This window comes from Theropithecus gelada, chromosome 8 (genome assembly GCF_003255815.1).
Source record: "Theropithecus gelada isolate Dixy chromosome 8, Tgel_1.0, whole genome shotgun sequence".
Lineage (NCBI taxonomy): Eukaryota > Metazoa > Chordata > Mammalia > Primates > Cercopithecidae > Theropithecus > Theropithecus gelada.
In genome coordinates this window covers 101,865,490-101,881,706 of record NC_037676.1, presented here as the reverse complement: position 1 = coordinate 101,881,706, position 16,217 = coordinate 101,865,490, and the positions used below count along the sequence as shown (strand labels likewise).

Sequence of the window (16,217 nt, the reverse complement as noted above, 5' to 3'; positions counted from 1 at the left end):
GTCCCAGCTACTTCGGAGGCTGAGGCAAGAGAATCAATCGCTTGAACACGGGAGGCAGAGGCTGCAGTAAGCCGAGATTGTACTACTGCACTCCAGCCTGGGTGACAGAGCAAGACTCCGTCTCAAAATAAAAACAAAAAAAAAAAAAAAAGGAAAAAAAGAAATAGTTATTGGTATATATCCATTTAGAGGCTTTTTTTCCAACAGGAGCACTATCCCATGGCTTTCAAATGCAATTAAAATAAAATTCAAACTCCCTCTGACTTACAAAACCATTCATTATTTAGCCCTTCTCTCCCTAAAACTCATCTGCTATTACTTCTTTCCTCCCAGCCAGGCATGATCCCTTAAACGTGCTCAACTTGTTCCTACTCCAGTGTCTTTGCTCTTCCTGAAACACTCTCAGCAGAAACACTCTAGGGGTGTTTGAACGGATAGCTCATTTTTCTCGTTCAGGTATTAGAAGGGGTCTTCCCTGAGCTCCAATCTAAGGAAATTTCCCAATTACTCTTATTATGTTACCCAGTTATATTATTTTCATAGCATTTTTCACTCTGAAATTGAGAAACAATTGGATTGAGGGCTCCCTATGGTGCCAGGGATGCTAGGTGCTGAGACAACAATGGCAAAATGGGTACATAATGCTGTTTCTGAATGTTAAGAATTCAGTTTAGCAGGAAAGAAAACTAAACAAAGTAATCATAAGGTATGATAAGTAGAGTAATAAGGAAAGTACAAGGAAGTGTGGAAATACTCAATAGGGACCTAATCTTTTATCTCAAGGTGTTGAATATACAGAAAGAATTAATCTCTAAAGACATATAAAGCATCTTGTGCACAATGCTACAAGAACTACAGCTTGAAATGAGGATGGTTCTTAAGGTACATTTAAAGAAAATATCAGTATAAATTTAGTTTGGCAAAATTGAATAATATTAAAATAAAATATTCTCATTCTTGAAAAAAAAAAAAACAGCAACATAAACTTTCCTGCCAAAACAAAAGAACAAAACAAAGGTTAATATATTTGTAATGGAGATCACAAGTGCTACGTCTATTTATTACAATATTTAGAAGACAGTTTTATGAGTATACTAAATTAAAATATTAATTCAGTCTTACTGAGATGTCCAATGGATAATAGCTTTGATTCCAGTTGTTTATATCTATAACCTGAAACTCCTGGTCATCTAATTTTACTTGTTAGATCTTTTCAAAGGAAAAGCATCAAAAAAAAAAACCAAACAAACAAACAAAAAAAACCCAACTTCATAGACACTAGAGGTATTGCTGAAAGTTTCTCAGAGAAAAGAACATTAGAAATTGTGTGTTGAGGATTTACATAGGAATCCACTAAGGAAGAGAAAGTCAGGAGATTTTCAAAATTTCATTTTTAAAGCTTCAATAATATGGCTGGTCACAGTAGCTCATGCCTATAATCCAGTGCTTTGGGAGGATAGGGTGGGAGCATAGTTAGAGCCCAGAAGTTGGAGGTTACAGTGAACTATGATAACGACATAGTGAACTATAAGTGACACAGTGAGACCCTGTCATTCATAAATAAACCAGTAAACTTTAATAGTATGTACTGTTGTACCAGTTACAGTGCTCACAGAATTATACAGGATAATGTATAAAAGGTAAATGTTGTACACATGCTTTTAAAATACATTCTTGATATAATCCTGTTTGGCCCCTTCTCTTAAAAAGAAAACACCATGGCTGGGCACAGTGGCCTCTCAGCACTTTGGTAGGCCAAGGCCAATGGATCACCTGAGGTCAGGAGTTCAAGACTAGCCTGGCCAACATGGTGAAACCCTATCTCTACTAAAAATACAAAAATCAGCTGGGCATGGGGGTACAGGCCTGTAATTCCAGCTACTCAGGAGGCTGAGAGGAAGGAGAATTGCTTGAAGCCAGGAGGCAGAGGTTGCAGTAAGCCGAGACTGTACCACTGCACTCCAACCTGGGTGACAGAGACTCCATCTCAAAACAAACAAACAAACAAACACAGAAAAAAGAAAACACCATAGAAGGGAAACTGGCTACTTATGGGCTTTAGTCAGTTGGGTTTCAATGAATCAAGGCATTATCTATCCATCCATCTTAGCTGTAAGATGACTGTAAAGTAATTGAAAATATATGCTACCATGATGATTACACACAATTTAAACATTTTCTTATTTTTTAGTGCCTACTGTATCAGTCAGTAACTACACTAAGATATAAAAAAGAGTAAGACCAAGCAAGACAGGATCTCTGTCCTCTTATATCTACACCATCTTTTTATATTGCCATAGGACGCTCTCAGCCAACATGTAAGGAAAAAGATATCTGCTGGCTGCTAAGAATGAAAAACCAACTGCTCCCCCCTGTTGTATCATGAATCGTTTAGCCTTCACACCCACTTTCCAGGAACTTTTTAAGCAAGAAGAAAAATTCACATTTTTCATGTAAAGGCATGGTAAAGTTTAAGGAAATTATAAAATCACATCATTCAAGTAGGTTTAGGTCAATCTAGGCATTAACCTACAAAGTATGAAAATTAGACTAACTTCTGTGATTTTGCTTAGGTCTTAACTTGATGTCCTCACAAGTTAGATAAAAGTGATGTTTTTCAGGTTGAAAATTTAAAACAAATTTAAAACTTTTTTCCTTCCATATTCCTATCTATAATTTCAGGTGCAATTCTGGAAAAAATCTCATTTTTATTAATCACTAATCAAACTATGCTGGGAGTCCTGTGCAGTGCGAACATTTGGGAAATAGTCTAAAAAATAAAAATAAAAGAGATCTAAGGACACAGAGAATAGTCATAATCTCTCAGAAATAAAGCTAGAAATATATGGTTTAGGGATTTTAATGCCTACACATAGCCGTAGTTCCCCATATTCAAGGTTACCAGTCCTGAGAAGTATAAGATCAATGAATTTTAGGAATATGTCATGTCAGATTCCAAGTCAGCTTGCTAAGCAAACATAGTAACAACAATTTTAAAATTCTGTATGTGTAAAAAAAGCCCACAGAGTATTACATGTAATTTGTTATGTGTATATAAAAATATTTTAACAAACAAATATGCTGTAACTATTTCTCTGACAATGAAGTTTAAAAGATAAATTACCTAACAAAATCAAGTCAGAGATAGGAACAGATAAAAGTATTATGATAAAGACAAAATTATTTACTTTTAAGTGTACTTTTGCAAAGTCTATTAGAATTATATCTTTAAATATTACACATGATAAAAGTATATCAATATTAACTTGGAGAATTAAGACTTAGTGGTACTTTCAGGTAATTATAAGATAAACTTTCCACCTCCCCCTAAAGCACTGGTGGCCATATAAAGCAGCAAGTCACTTGAATGTGCAAACTACACACAGTAGACATCAGTACATTTCCTCAGATTATAAAATAAACCCAGATGTAGCAAAAATGGTTGCTAAGAGAAAAAGAAAAAGAGAGTGATTAGCTAACAACGGACTTTAGCACAAGCCTACAAGATCTGAGCCTTGAGCAGAAGAAAAGTAGTTGACTAGTAAGAGGAAGGAAACCAAGGTTCTACACATAGCTCTATTTTTTGTGACACTGGACAAGCCAAAGAACCACTTCAAATTTAGTTTACTGTAGTAGTTTTTGTTTTACAACCACTTCCCAAGAATAATTCAGAGTTTAGAGTTTTGCAAAAGAGGAACCTTAACAAGATTTGGAAGATGGAGGGAAATAGTAGCCAATATTCTCTGCAAGTCTTCATGTTTTAAATGCAGTAAAAGACCAATGGAAATGTGCTGGCAGATTCTAGCTTGTTCTCACTTTTCCTGGCTCTGTGACCACTTCTTCTTCCTGACCCTTGGCCCTGCTGAACAACAGCAACTCCAGCCTCCCGGCCTTACCCCAGATGCAGAGGCCACAGCCTCCCATTAATGTCTACCAGCCTTCTGGTGGTTTCAGTCCACCAGTTGGATGTGCTGCTGGATGTTTCCGAGGTTCCCTTGAAAGCTCCCAAGTTTTTAACCAGGTCAAGCGCTTCAGGAGGGTTGGTTGTGACTTTGATCCTTCAACTCCCTCTTCCAGACCCTTACTTGTCAGCTTTTCCCACAACTGGGTAAGATTTTACACCTAAAATGAATCTCTTATTCTGTAATACTCTATTGGTTCTGCTGCCTTAATTAAACTGTGATATATTCCCTTGGATGAAAAAAAATCAAAGTTTTAGGAACAGAAGATCTTCAAGTTTTAAAATCTGATGATTCTCTATACTTAACTTCCCTACTCCCCACTCCCTGCAACATACACATAGAAGCACATCACAATTAAAGACAAAATTTGAGTAATGTACCCAGAAGAATGAACAAAAATCATCATTAAAGGTTGCCGTTTAATATTGGTCAGGGAAGTAAACACATTATTCCTCACTGTATCTTTGGAATTTCATCTACAATACCTATTCAGAAACAGAATCATATTAAGGTCCTATTTATATGTCTGTCAAGATTAATCATCAGAACTATGCTACAACAGATCTAAAATTTTATGTTTTTAATTGAATGAGTATCTCTCATAAACATTCACATTCAGTCTCTTGATTAGTTTGCTCTAGTTAATCATCACTCTGTCATTGATTAATTTAGCCTTTATTTGGTATCTGTTATGTGCCAAGCATGACATTATGTGCCAAGTAAAACATGCCATACTTTCATACTTCTGGCCTCTGGATCTGCTGCTTCCCTGTTCAGAATGCTCCCTCTACTCTGCAGGCACCCAAACTCTGTGGAAACAGGTTCAGAAGCCATGCACTCTGTGAAACCTTCTCTGAAACCCCACCCATAGAGTCAATCATTCATTTCTCTCTTTTTTTTTTTCTTTTAAAAAGAGAAATGGATGACTATTTTGTACCTATGTCAGCTTTGCATTAATTTATCTTTTCGCTTATGTGCCTGTGCCTAAGATCTCCTACGTATGTGGCATGTATTTATCTTGATTTGGATTTGTTTCTTCTGTAAGCCTAAGTATGCTATATTTGTCAATTATAGCATTCTCCACACTATAATAGTTAAATAGTAAGTCTGTTTCTTTGATTGGCTGCTGAACTTACAGGACATATATTAGAATAAAATTAAAAATTATTTCATTTGTTTCTCCAGTGTAAAAGACCTTCAATGACATACACTAGACATTCAGAAGTCTTTATTTTTTATTATTCATTTATTTATCTGAGACAGGGTTTTGTTCTGTTGATGAGGATGGAGGTGAAGTGACATGATCATAGCTCAGTGCAGCCTTGAACTCCTGGGCTTAAGTGATCCTCCTGCTTCAGCCTCAAGATAAGCTAGGGCCATAGGTGCATGCCACCATGCCCTGCTAACTAAAAAAATTACGTTGTTGTTGAGACAAGGTCTCACTATGTTGCCTAGGCTGGTCCTGGCTTCAAGCAATCCTCCCGCTTTGGCCTCTCAAAGTGTTGGGATTACAAGCATGAGCCATCAAAAGTCTGTTAATTTTTGACCACACACAGCCATCAAAAGTCTTTGTAAATTTTTGATGAGGGTGACAGGATCATTCAATGGGGAAAGACTAGTATCTTCAGTAAATGATGACAGAACAACCGGAAACCCATATGTTAAAAAATGAAGTTGGACCTTTACCTCATACTGAGAGGAGACAATGTGCTAACAGCCCTCGCTCTCGGTGCCTCCTCAGCGTTGGCGTCCACTCTGGCAGCGCTTGAGGAGCCCTTCCGCCCACCACTGCACTATAGGAGCCCCGACTCTGGGCTGGCTGAGGCCAGAGCCGGCTCCCTCTGCTTGCAGGGAGGTGTGGAGGGAGAGGCGCGGTCCGGAACCGGGGCCGCGCAGTGGCCCGCGTCCAGGCCAGCACGAGTTCCGGCAGACACCCGCCTGGCGGCCACGCCAATGGCCGGCGCTGCTGGCCCAGAGCAGTGAGGGGCTTAGTACCGGAGCCAGCAGCTGAGGTGGGTGCGCCTGTCCCCCAGCAGTGCCAGCCCGCGGGGGCTGCGCTCAAGTTGTCCCCTGGGCCTCGGCTACCTCCCCATGGGGCAGGGCTCCCGACCTGCAGCCCGCCATGCCTGAACTCCCCCAACCATGGCAGTGGGCTCCCCTGCGGCCCGAGCCTCCCTGACGAGCACCGCCCCCTGCTCCCTGGCGCTCGGTCCCATCCACTGCCCAGGGGCTGAGGAGTGCGGGTGCATGCCGCTGGACTGGCGGGTAGCTCTGCCTGCACCGGGGGCAGGATCCACTTGGTGAAGCTGGCTGGGCTCTTGAGTCTGGTGGGGACTTGGAGAGCTTTTATGTCTGGCTGAGGGATTGTAGACACACCAATCAGCACTCTAGCCCAGGGTTTGCAAGTACACCAATCAGTACTCTGATTACTTAGTATCTAGCTAACCTAGTGGGGACTTGGAAGAAGCTTTAATGTCAAGCTAAGGGATTGTAAACGCACCAATCAGCACGCTAGCTCAGAGTTTGCAAATACACCAATCCATACTCTGTATCTAGCTAACCTAAGGGGGACTTGGAGAACTTTTCTGTCTAGCTAGAGGACTGTAAATGCACCAATCAGCACCCTGTCAAAACAGTCCAATCAGCTCTCTGTAAAGTGGACCAATCAGCTCTCTGTAAAATGGCCCAATCAGCGGGATGTGGGTGGGGCCAGAAAAGGAAATAAAAGCAGGCTTCGGGAGCCAGCCAGCAGCAACATGCTTGGGTCCAGTTCTACAGCGTGGAAGCTTTGTTCTTTCGCTCTTTGCAATAAATCTTGCTCCTGCTCACTGGGTCCACACTGCCTTTATGAGCTGTAACACCGCGAGGGTCTGCAGCTTAATTCCTGAAGCCAGTGAGACCACGAAGCCACTGGGAAGAATGAAAAACTCCAGACACGCTGCCTTTAAAAGCTGTAAGACGGCGAAGATCTGCAGCTTCACTCCTGAAGCCAGCAAGACCATGAACCCACTGGGAAGAAGGAACAAACTGCGGACATACCATCTTTAAGAACTGTAACACTCACCATGAGGGTCCGCGGCTTCATTCTTTAAGTCAGTGAGACCAGGAACTCACCAATTCTGGACATAATACCATCAACAAAAAATTTCCATTATAAAAAAATATTTTCTAAATCATATATCCAATAAGGGTACAGCATCTAGAATAAATGAAGAACTCTTATAACTCATCAACAAGAAGTCAAGGAACTCGATTAAAAAATAGCCAAAAGGCCGTGTGCGGTGGCTCACACTGGTAATCCCAGGATGCTGGGAGGCCAAGGCTGCTGGATCACTTGAGGTTAGAAGTTTGAGGCCAGCCTAGCCAACCTGATGAAACCCACCTCTACTAAAAATACAATAATTAGCAGGGCACAGTGGCAGGTGCATGTCATCCCAGGTACTTGGGAGGCTGAGGCAGGAGAATCGATTGAATCCAAGAGGCAGAGGTTACGATGAGCTGAGATCATGCCACTGCACTCTAACCTGGGTGACAGAACAAGTCTCTGTCTCAAAAAAGCATGGGGTGGGGGTGGCAAAAGACAAGCTTTTCTCCAAAGAAATACACAGACAACAAGCACACAAAAAGCTACTTCAGGTCATTAATCATTACAGAGATGTAAGTGAAAACCACAAGGATGTACCACTTCACACCCAGTAGAATGATGTGTTAGCTTACCAAACAAATAAAAAAACAAAGAAAAGTAAGTATTAGAAAGAATGTGGAGAAACGAACCCTCAAACATTGCTGGTGGGAATATAAAATGGTACAGCCATTTTATGTTTGAAAGAATTTGGCAGTTTCTCAACAAGTTAAACATAAAATTGCCATATAACCCTGTAATTCTACTACTAGGTGTATACCCAAATATGTGAAAACAGGTACTCAAACAGATACTTGTACAGCAATATCCATAGCAACATTATACATAGTAGCCAAAAAGCAGAAAGCTCAAATGTCCATCAATGGATAGACAAATTGTAGTGTACAGATGATCCTCAACTCATACTGGGGTTATATCCTGATAAACTCATTGTAAGTTGAATGTATCCTAGGTTGAGAATGTATTTAATACACTTAACCAATCAAACATCATAGCTTAGCCTAGCCTATCTTAAATGTGCTCAGAACACTTACATTGGCCTCAGTTGGGCAAAATCATCTAACACAAAGCCTAGCTTATACTAAAACACTGAATATCTCATGTAATTATTGAATACCGTACTGAAAGTGAAAACCAGAATGGCTGTACAGGTACGCAAAGTACAGTTTCTACTGATTGCACTATTATTTTTGCATCATCATAAAGTTGACAAATCTTAAGTTGACCCATTATAAATCAGTGATCACTTATATACACACGGTGGAATATTATTTGGCTATAAAGAGAATGAAGTACTGATATATGCTACAATTTGGATGAATATACAAAACAGTATGTTAAGTGAAAGAGGCCAGATATAAAAGGTCACATATCATATGATTCTATTTATATAAAATATCCAGAATACATAAATTCATACAGACAGGATAAATGCAGACTGGTGAATTGAGTCAAATTGGTGGTTGCTAGGGGCTGGAAGGAGGGAGAAGGATAGAGACAAAGTGCCTACGAGGCAAGGGGTTTTACTTTGGGGTGAAGAAAATGTTTTGGAACTAGACAGAGGTGTTAGTTGCTCAATATTGTAAATGTACTAAATGCCACTAAATGTTCACCTTAAATGGTTAATTTTATGTTATGTGAATTTATCTCCAAAAATTATTAAAACATATACACAAACCATAAGTTAAATAAATTAAAGAACAAATAGGAGAGATACAACTAAGGTTAGGTGGCCATAAAATTTCCTAGGAAAATAAGGCTCATGTTCTTTGTTATGACAGAATTTGTGATTTTTAAGACACAATAACCTGTGACTTTTATAAGCTCGTACCCCCTAAATCTGAAAACTGTGTAAAGATAAGGAATAGAAAGACTTGAAGCTGGCTACTATCATGTGATATTTGGAGTTTATGATTAGTGTAGTTGATGCTGTGGTGTGCCAAGAAGATCCTCCTTTATGATGAAAATATTCACTTCCCACCTGCCATGCAAGTCGCCTGCTGATGATTCCATAATTACATTCCTCTCTTGAAATTTACCTTGGCTGGCTGTGTGTGCTTCTTCACCCAAATTTACACCCCTTCTCAGGGGCACATTCAATCACTTGTCAGTGAAGGACTACAATAATACATTTTATACATGGCAGTGCTATGTTCTAGGGATAAATCAATGAACATGATGGTGATGATCTCTGTCCTCCGGACCCAGAGGTAGTTATATAAGTAATTAGAATAAAATATGTTAAGTGATGTGGTAAGAGCACACACAAATGTGACTTAACTTGGTCTTGTGACAGGCTCAGGGAAGGCTTCCTAGAAAACATGTCTACCATGATTGCATATTTAGAAAACCCCACCATCTCAGCCCAAAATCTCCTTAAGCTGATAAGCAACTTCAGCAAAAGTCTCAGGATACAAAATCAATGTGCAAAAATCAAAAGCATTCCTATACACCAATAACAGAGAGCCAAATCATGAGTTAATTCCCATTCACAATTGCTACAAAGAGAATAAAATACTTAGGAATCCAACTTAGAAGGGATGTGAAGGACGTCTTCAAAGAGAATTACAAACCACTGTTCAATGGAATAAAAGAGGACACGAACAAATGAAAGAACATTCCATGCTCATGGATAGGAAGAATCACTATTGTGAAAATGGCCATACTGCCCAATGTAATTTATAGATTCAGTGCCATCCCCATCAAGTTACCAATGACTTTCTTCACAGAATTGGAAAAAACTACTTTAAAGTTCATATGGAACCAAAAGAGAGCCCACATTGCCAAGACAATCCTAAGCAAAAAGAACAAAGCTGGAGGCATCATGCTACCTGACTTCAAACTATACTACAAGGCTACAGTAACCAAAACAGCATGCTATTGGTACCAAAACAGAGAGATAGACCAATGGAACAGAACAGAGCCCTCAGAAATAACACTACACATCTACAACCATCTGATCTTTGACAAACATGACAAAAACAAGAAACGGAGAAAGGATTCCCTATTTAATAAATGGTGTTGGGAAAACTGCCTAGCCACATGTAGAAAGCTGAAACTGGATCCCTTCCTTACACCTTATACAAAAATTATTTCAAGATGGATTAAAGACTTAAATGTTAGACCTAAAACCATAAAATCCCTAGAAGAAAACCTAGGCAATATCATTCAGGACATAGGCATGGGCAAGGACTTCATGTCTAAAACACCAAAAGCAATGGCAAAACAAGCCAACATTGACAAATGGGATCTAATTAAACTAAAGAGCTTCTGCACAGCAAAAGAAACTACCATCAGAGTGAACAGGCAACCTACAGAATGGAAGAAAATTTTTGCAATCTACCCATCTGACAAAGGGCTAATATCCAGATGTACAAAGAACAGAAACAAATTTACAAGAAAAAAATCAAATAACTCTATCAAAAAGTGGGCAAAGGATATGAACAGACGCTTCTCAAAAGAAGACATTTATGCAGCCAACAGACACATGAAAAAATGCTCATCATCACTGACCATCAGAGAAATGCAAATCAAAACCACAATAAGATACCATCTCATACCAGTTAGAATGGCAATCATTAAAAAGTCAGGAAACAACAGGTGCTGGAGAGGATGTGGAGAAATAGGAACACTTTTACACTATGGGTGGGAGTGTAAACTAGTTCAACCATTGTGGAAGACAGTGTGGCGATTCCTCAAGGATCTAGAACTAGAAATACCATTTGACCCACCAATCCCATTACTGGGTACATACCCAAAGGATTATAAATCATGCTGCTATAAAGACACATGCCCTCGTATGTTTATTGCAGCACTATCCACAATTGCAAAGACTTGGAACCAACCCAAATGTCCATCAATGACAGACTGGATTAAGAAAATGTAGCACATATACACCATGGAATACTATGCAGCCATAAAAAAGGATGTTCATGTCCTTTGTAGGGACATGGAAGAAGCTGGAAACCATCATTCTCAGCAAACTATCGCAAGAACAGAAAACCAAAGGACAAGAAGTCATTATATGAAAAAGACACATGCACACACATGTTTATAGCAGCACAATTTGCAACTGCAAAGAGATGTAAACTATCTAAGTGCCCATCAACCAATGAGTGGATAAAGAAAATGTGGTATATATACACCATGGTCTACTACTCAGCCATAAAAAGGAATGAAATAATGTCTTTTGCAGGAACTTGGATGGAACTGGTGGCCATTATTCTAAGAGAGGTAACTCAGGAATGGAAAACCAAGTATCATATATTCTCACTTATAAGTAGGAGCTAAGCTATGAGAATGCAAAGTCATAAGAATGATATAATGGACTTTGGGGATTTGGGGGTGGGGGTGGTGAGGAAGCGGAGTGAGGGATAAAAGACTACATATTGGGCTCAGTGTATACTAATCAGGTGATGGGTGTACCAAAATCCCAGAAATCACCCCCAAATAACTTATCCATGTACCCCAAAACTACCTGTACCCCAAAAACTGTTGAAATAAAAATAAATTTAAAAAATTATCTATGAACATAGTTACTTTTATTTAAAGTAGATGGAAAAAACCCTAGAGTCAGAAACTCTTGTTTTTCCCCCACACTCTAACTTAAACATAACTTTGCAGAGTATTCATTAATTTTTTCTTGTTATTATAAGCAAAAAGGAGAGGCTAAACTTCAACCAAACAATTGACCCCAAATACAACAGATTTTAAGAGAAAATGTGTATCCTTTAGCCTGAAGTAGATTCTTTCAACAAATAGTAAGCTTTTTTTTTATGCTAACATAATCCTAAATTTGTAATAATTTCAGTGTGACACTGGTAGGACCAGCAGGTTTCCATGCAAAATCATCAGCTACAATTACAAAATATTTTTATGTTTGTAATGAAAAGCAGAAGCAATACCAAAATACTTAGGTTGGTTGGACATGCTAAAGATTATATCACCAACTGTTCTGGCAATGAAGTATTAGAAAGAGTAGAAAATTTCTCAATCATGTCCTACCTGCTGGCCATATTCCACTCAAGGGCTGGATTTTGAGAATTCCTTTCAGTCTCTGTTAGCACCCCTCCTGAGACACTTTCCTTCTCTGGTTTTAGTTGATCCCATTGTGCAGTACCAATATTGATAGACTGCAGGTCTATTTGGTATTGTCTGTCTTCGATTTCTGATCCAGGATCTCGAAGAATTCCTAAGTTCAAGGCTCTCCTGTAAAGGTAGTGAAAAAAACAAAAACAAAAACAAGAAAACAGATAAAATAACCATTCTATATTTATTTTGTTCACTAACATATTGTCAATACCATTTTTTTCACTGTGGATTACTGATGAATAAACTGGGGCACAACTATGAAAAAGGTTTCAGAAAGTTAGCTCATATTATGACTTGAAAACATATCCAAAACTTATCACTTAGAGTAATCTGCACTACAATGACTTCTTACGTAATTCCTGGCACGTTACTCTTTTTCTAAGTACTTTCACATACATGATTTCAATCCCTGAGATGCTCTGAGGTTCTATTTTATGTCCATTTTTACCAATGAAAAAATAATTCAGAGTTTGAAAGATAGCTAAAGTTACAAAACTAGTATGGGACAAAACTACAACACAAATACGAGGTTTTTTGTTTTTTTGTTTTTTTTACTCAAAACGCTTTCCCTTGCTAATCATCTACTTTCCTCTGAACTTTGATTTCTTGTTAGGAAAGGTAATGGAGCCTTCTTAATCTATTTCACTCCCTCAACCCTTGCTCTTCATTCTTTATATAACCCAAATGTAGTGTTGAGAAATGACAAGGTTTCTGATGTAGAATAACAGTGAGGTTTACTGCCCCATATAGAGTTGGAACATACAACGTTGATCCTACTGGGTCCACTGCTAAGTAAATGAATAAAATAATCTGTAAAGCTAAATCAAAGGAAGTAAATAGATAAAAATTTTCATGAAGGTTTTAAAGTAAAATAGAAAGGCAGTAAGGTAGGGTGGGAAGCACAAAGTCTGAGAGCCAGATAAAACTTAAGTGTGTCTGAATTTGGGACCTTTTTCTTTTTTTTTTTTTTTAATTTATTTATTATTATTATACTGTAAGTTGTAGGGTACATGTGCATAACGTGCAGGTTTGTTACATATGTATACTTGTGCCTTGTTGGTGTGCTGCACCCATCAACTCGTCATTTACATCAGGTATAACTCCCAATGCAATCCCTCCCCCCGCCCCCCTCCCCATGATAGGCCCCGGTGTGTGATGTTCCCCTTCCCGAGTCCAAGTGATCTCATTGTTCAGTTCCCACCTATGAGTGAGAACATGCGGTGTTTGGTTTTCTGTTCTTGTGATAGTTTGCTAAGAATGATGGATTCCAGCTGCATCCATGTCCCTACAAAGGACACAAACTCATCCTTTTTTATGGCTGCATAGTATTCCATGGTGTATATATGCCACATTTTCTTAATCCAATCTGTCACTGATGGACATTTGGGTTGATTCCAAGTCTTTGCTATTGTGAATAGTGCTGCAATAAACATACGTGTGCATGTGTCTTTATAGCAGCATAATTTATAATCCTTTGGGTATATACCCAGTAATGGGATGGCTGGGTCATATGGTACATCTAGTTCTAGATCCTTGAGGAATCGCCATACTGTTTTCCATAATGGTTGAACTAGTTTACAATCCCACCAACAGTGTAAAAGTGTTCCTATTTCTCCACATCCTCTCCAGCACCTGTTGTTTCCTGACTTTTTAATGATCGCCATTCTAACTGGTGTGAGATGGTATCTCATTGTGGTTTTGATTTGCATTTCTCTGATGGCCAGTGATGATGAGCATTTTTTCATGTGTCTGTTGGCTGTATGAATGTCTTCTTTTGAGAAATGTCTATTCATATCCTTTGCCCACTTTTTGATGGGGTTGTTTGTTTTTTTCTTGTAAATTTGTTGGAGTTCTTTGTAGGTTCTGGATATTAGCCCTTTGTCAGATGAGTAGATTGCAAAAATTTTCTCCCATTCTGTAGGTTGCCTGTTCACTCTGATGGTAGTTTCTTTTGCTGTGCAGAAGCTCTTTAGTTTAATGAGATCCCATTTGTCAATTTTGGCTTTTGCTGCCGTTGCTTTTGGTGTTTTAGACATGAAGTCTTTGCCCATGCCTATGTCCTGAATGGTACTACCTAGATTTTCCTCTAGGATTTTTATGGTATTAGGTCTAACATTTAAGTCTCTAATCCATCTTGAATTAATTTTCGTATAAGGAGTAAGGAAAGGATCCAGTTTCAGCTTTCTACTTATGGCTAGCCAATTTTCCCAGCACCATTTATTAAATAGGGAATCCTTTCCCCATTTCTTGTTTCTCTCAGGTTTGTCAAAGATCAGATGGCTGTAGATGTGTGGTATTATTTCTGAGGACTCTGTTCTGTTCCATTGGTCTATATCTCTGTTTTGGTACCAGTACCATGCTGTTTTGGTTACTGTAGCCTTGTAGTATAGTTTGAAGTCAGGTAGCGTGATGCCTCCAGCTTTGTTCTTTTGACTTAGGATTGTCTTGGAGATGCGGGCTCTTTTTTGGTTCCATATGAACTTTAAAGCAGTTTTTTCCAATTCTGTGAAGAAACTCATTGGTAGCTTGATGGGGATGGCATTGAATCTATAAATTACCTTGGGCAGTATGGCCATTTTCACGATATTGATTCTTCCTATCCATGAGCATGGTATGTTCTTCCATTTGTTTGTGTCCTCTTTTATTTCACTGAGCAGTGGTTTGTAGTTCTCCTTGAAGAGGTCCTTTACATCCCTTGTAAGTTGGATTCCTAGGTATTTTATTCTCTTTGAAGCAATTGTGAATGGAAGTTCATTCATGATTTGGCTCTCTGTTTGTCTGTTACTAGTGTATAAGAATGCTTGTGATTTTTGCACATTAATTTTGTATCCTGAGACTTTGCTGAAGTTGCTTATCAGCTTAAGGAGATTTTGGGCTGAGACAATGGGGTTTTCTAAATATACAATCATGTCATCTGCAAAGAGGGACAATTTGACTTCTTCTTTTCCTAACTGAATACCCTTGATTTCTTTCTCTTGCCTGATTGCCCTAGCCAGAACTTCCAACACTATGTTGAATAGGAGTGGTGAGAGAGGGCAACCCTGTCTTGTGCCAGTTTTCAAAGGGAATTTTTCCAGTTTTTGCCCATTCAGTATGATATTGGCTGTGGGTTTGTCATAAATAGCTCTTATTATTTTGAGGTACGTTCCATCAATACCGAATTTATTGAGCGTTTTTAGCATGAAGGGCTGTTGAATTTTGTCAAAAGCCTTTTCTGCATCTATTGAAATAATCATGTGGTTCTTGTCTTTGGTTCTGTTTATATGCTGGATTATGTTTATTGATTTGCGAATGTTGAACCAGCCTTGCATCCCAGGGATGAAGCCCACTTGATCATGGTGGATAAGCTTTTTGATGTGTTGCTGAATCCGGTTTGCCAGTATTTTATTGAGGATTTTTGCATCGATGTTCATCAGGGATATTGGTCTAAAATTCTCTTTTTTTGTTGTGTCTCTGCCAGGCTTTGGTATCAGGATGATGTTGGCCTCATAAAATGAGTTAGGGAGGATTCCCTCTTTTTCTATTGATTGGAATAGTTTCAGAAGGAATGGTACCAACTCCTCCTTGTACCTCTGGTAGAATTCAGCTGTGAATCCATCTGGTCCTGGACTTTTTTTGGTTGGTAGGCTATTAATTGTTGCCTCGATTTCAGAGCCTGCTATTGGTCTATTCAGGGATTCAACTTCTTCCTGGTTTAGTCTTGGAAGAGTGTAAGTGTCCAGGAAATTATCCATTTCTTCTAGATTTTCCAGTTTATTTGCGTAGAGGTGTTTATAGTATTCTCTGATGGTAGTTTGTATTTCTGTGGGGTCGGTGGTGATATCCCCTTTATCATTTTTAATTGCGTCGATTTGATTCTTCTCTCTTTTCTTCTTTATTAGTCTTGCTAGTGGTCTGTCAATTTTGTTGATCTTTTCAAAAAACCAACTCCTGGATTCATTGATTTTTTGGAGGGTTTTTTGTGTCTCTATCTCCTTCAGTTCTGCTCTGATCTTAGTTATTTCTTGCCTTCTGCTAGCTTT

General features: G+C 38.8%; 1 protein-coding gene across 1 annotated transcript in view; it reads right to left on the bottom strand.

The window, feature by feature from the left end:
• VPS13B (vacuolar protein sorting 13 homolog B) overlaps window positions 1-16,217 on the bottom strand; it is an 858,817-nt gene that overhangs the window by 315,038 nt on the left and 527,562 nt on the right. The window contains exon 29 of the mRNA XM_025394335.1: window positions 12,109-12,312. Within this exon, the coding sequence (XP_025250120.1) occupies window positions 12,109-12,312 (204 nt within the window). The remainder of the gene's footprint in view (window positions 1-12,108; window positions 12,313-16,217) is intronic.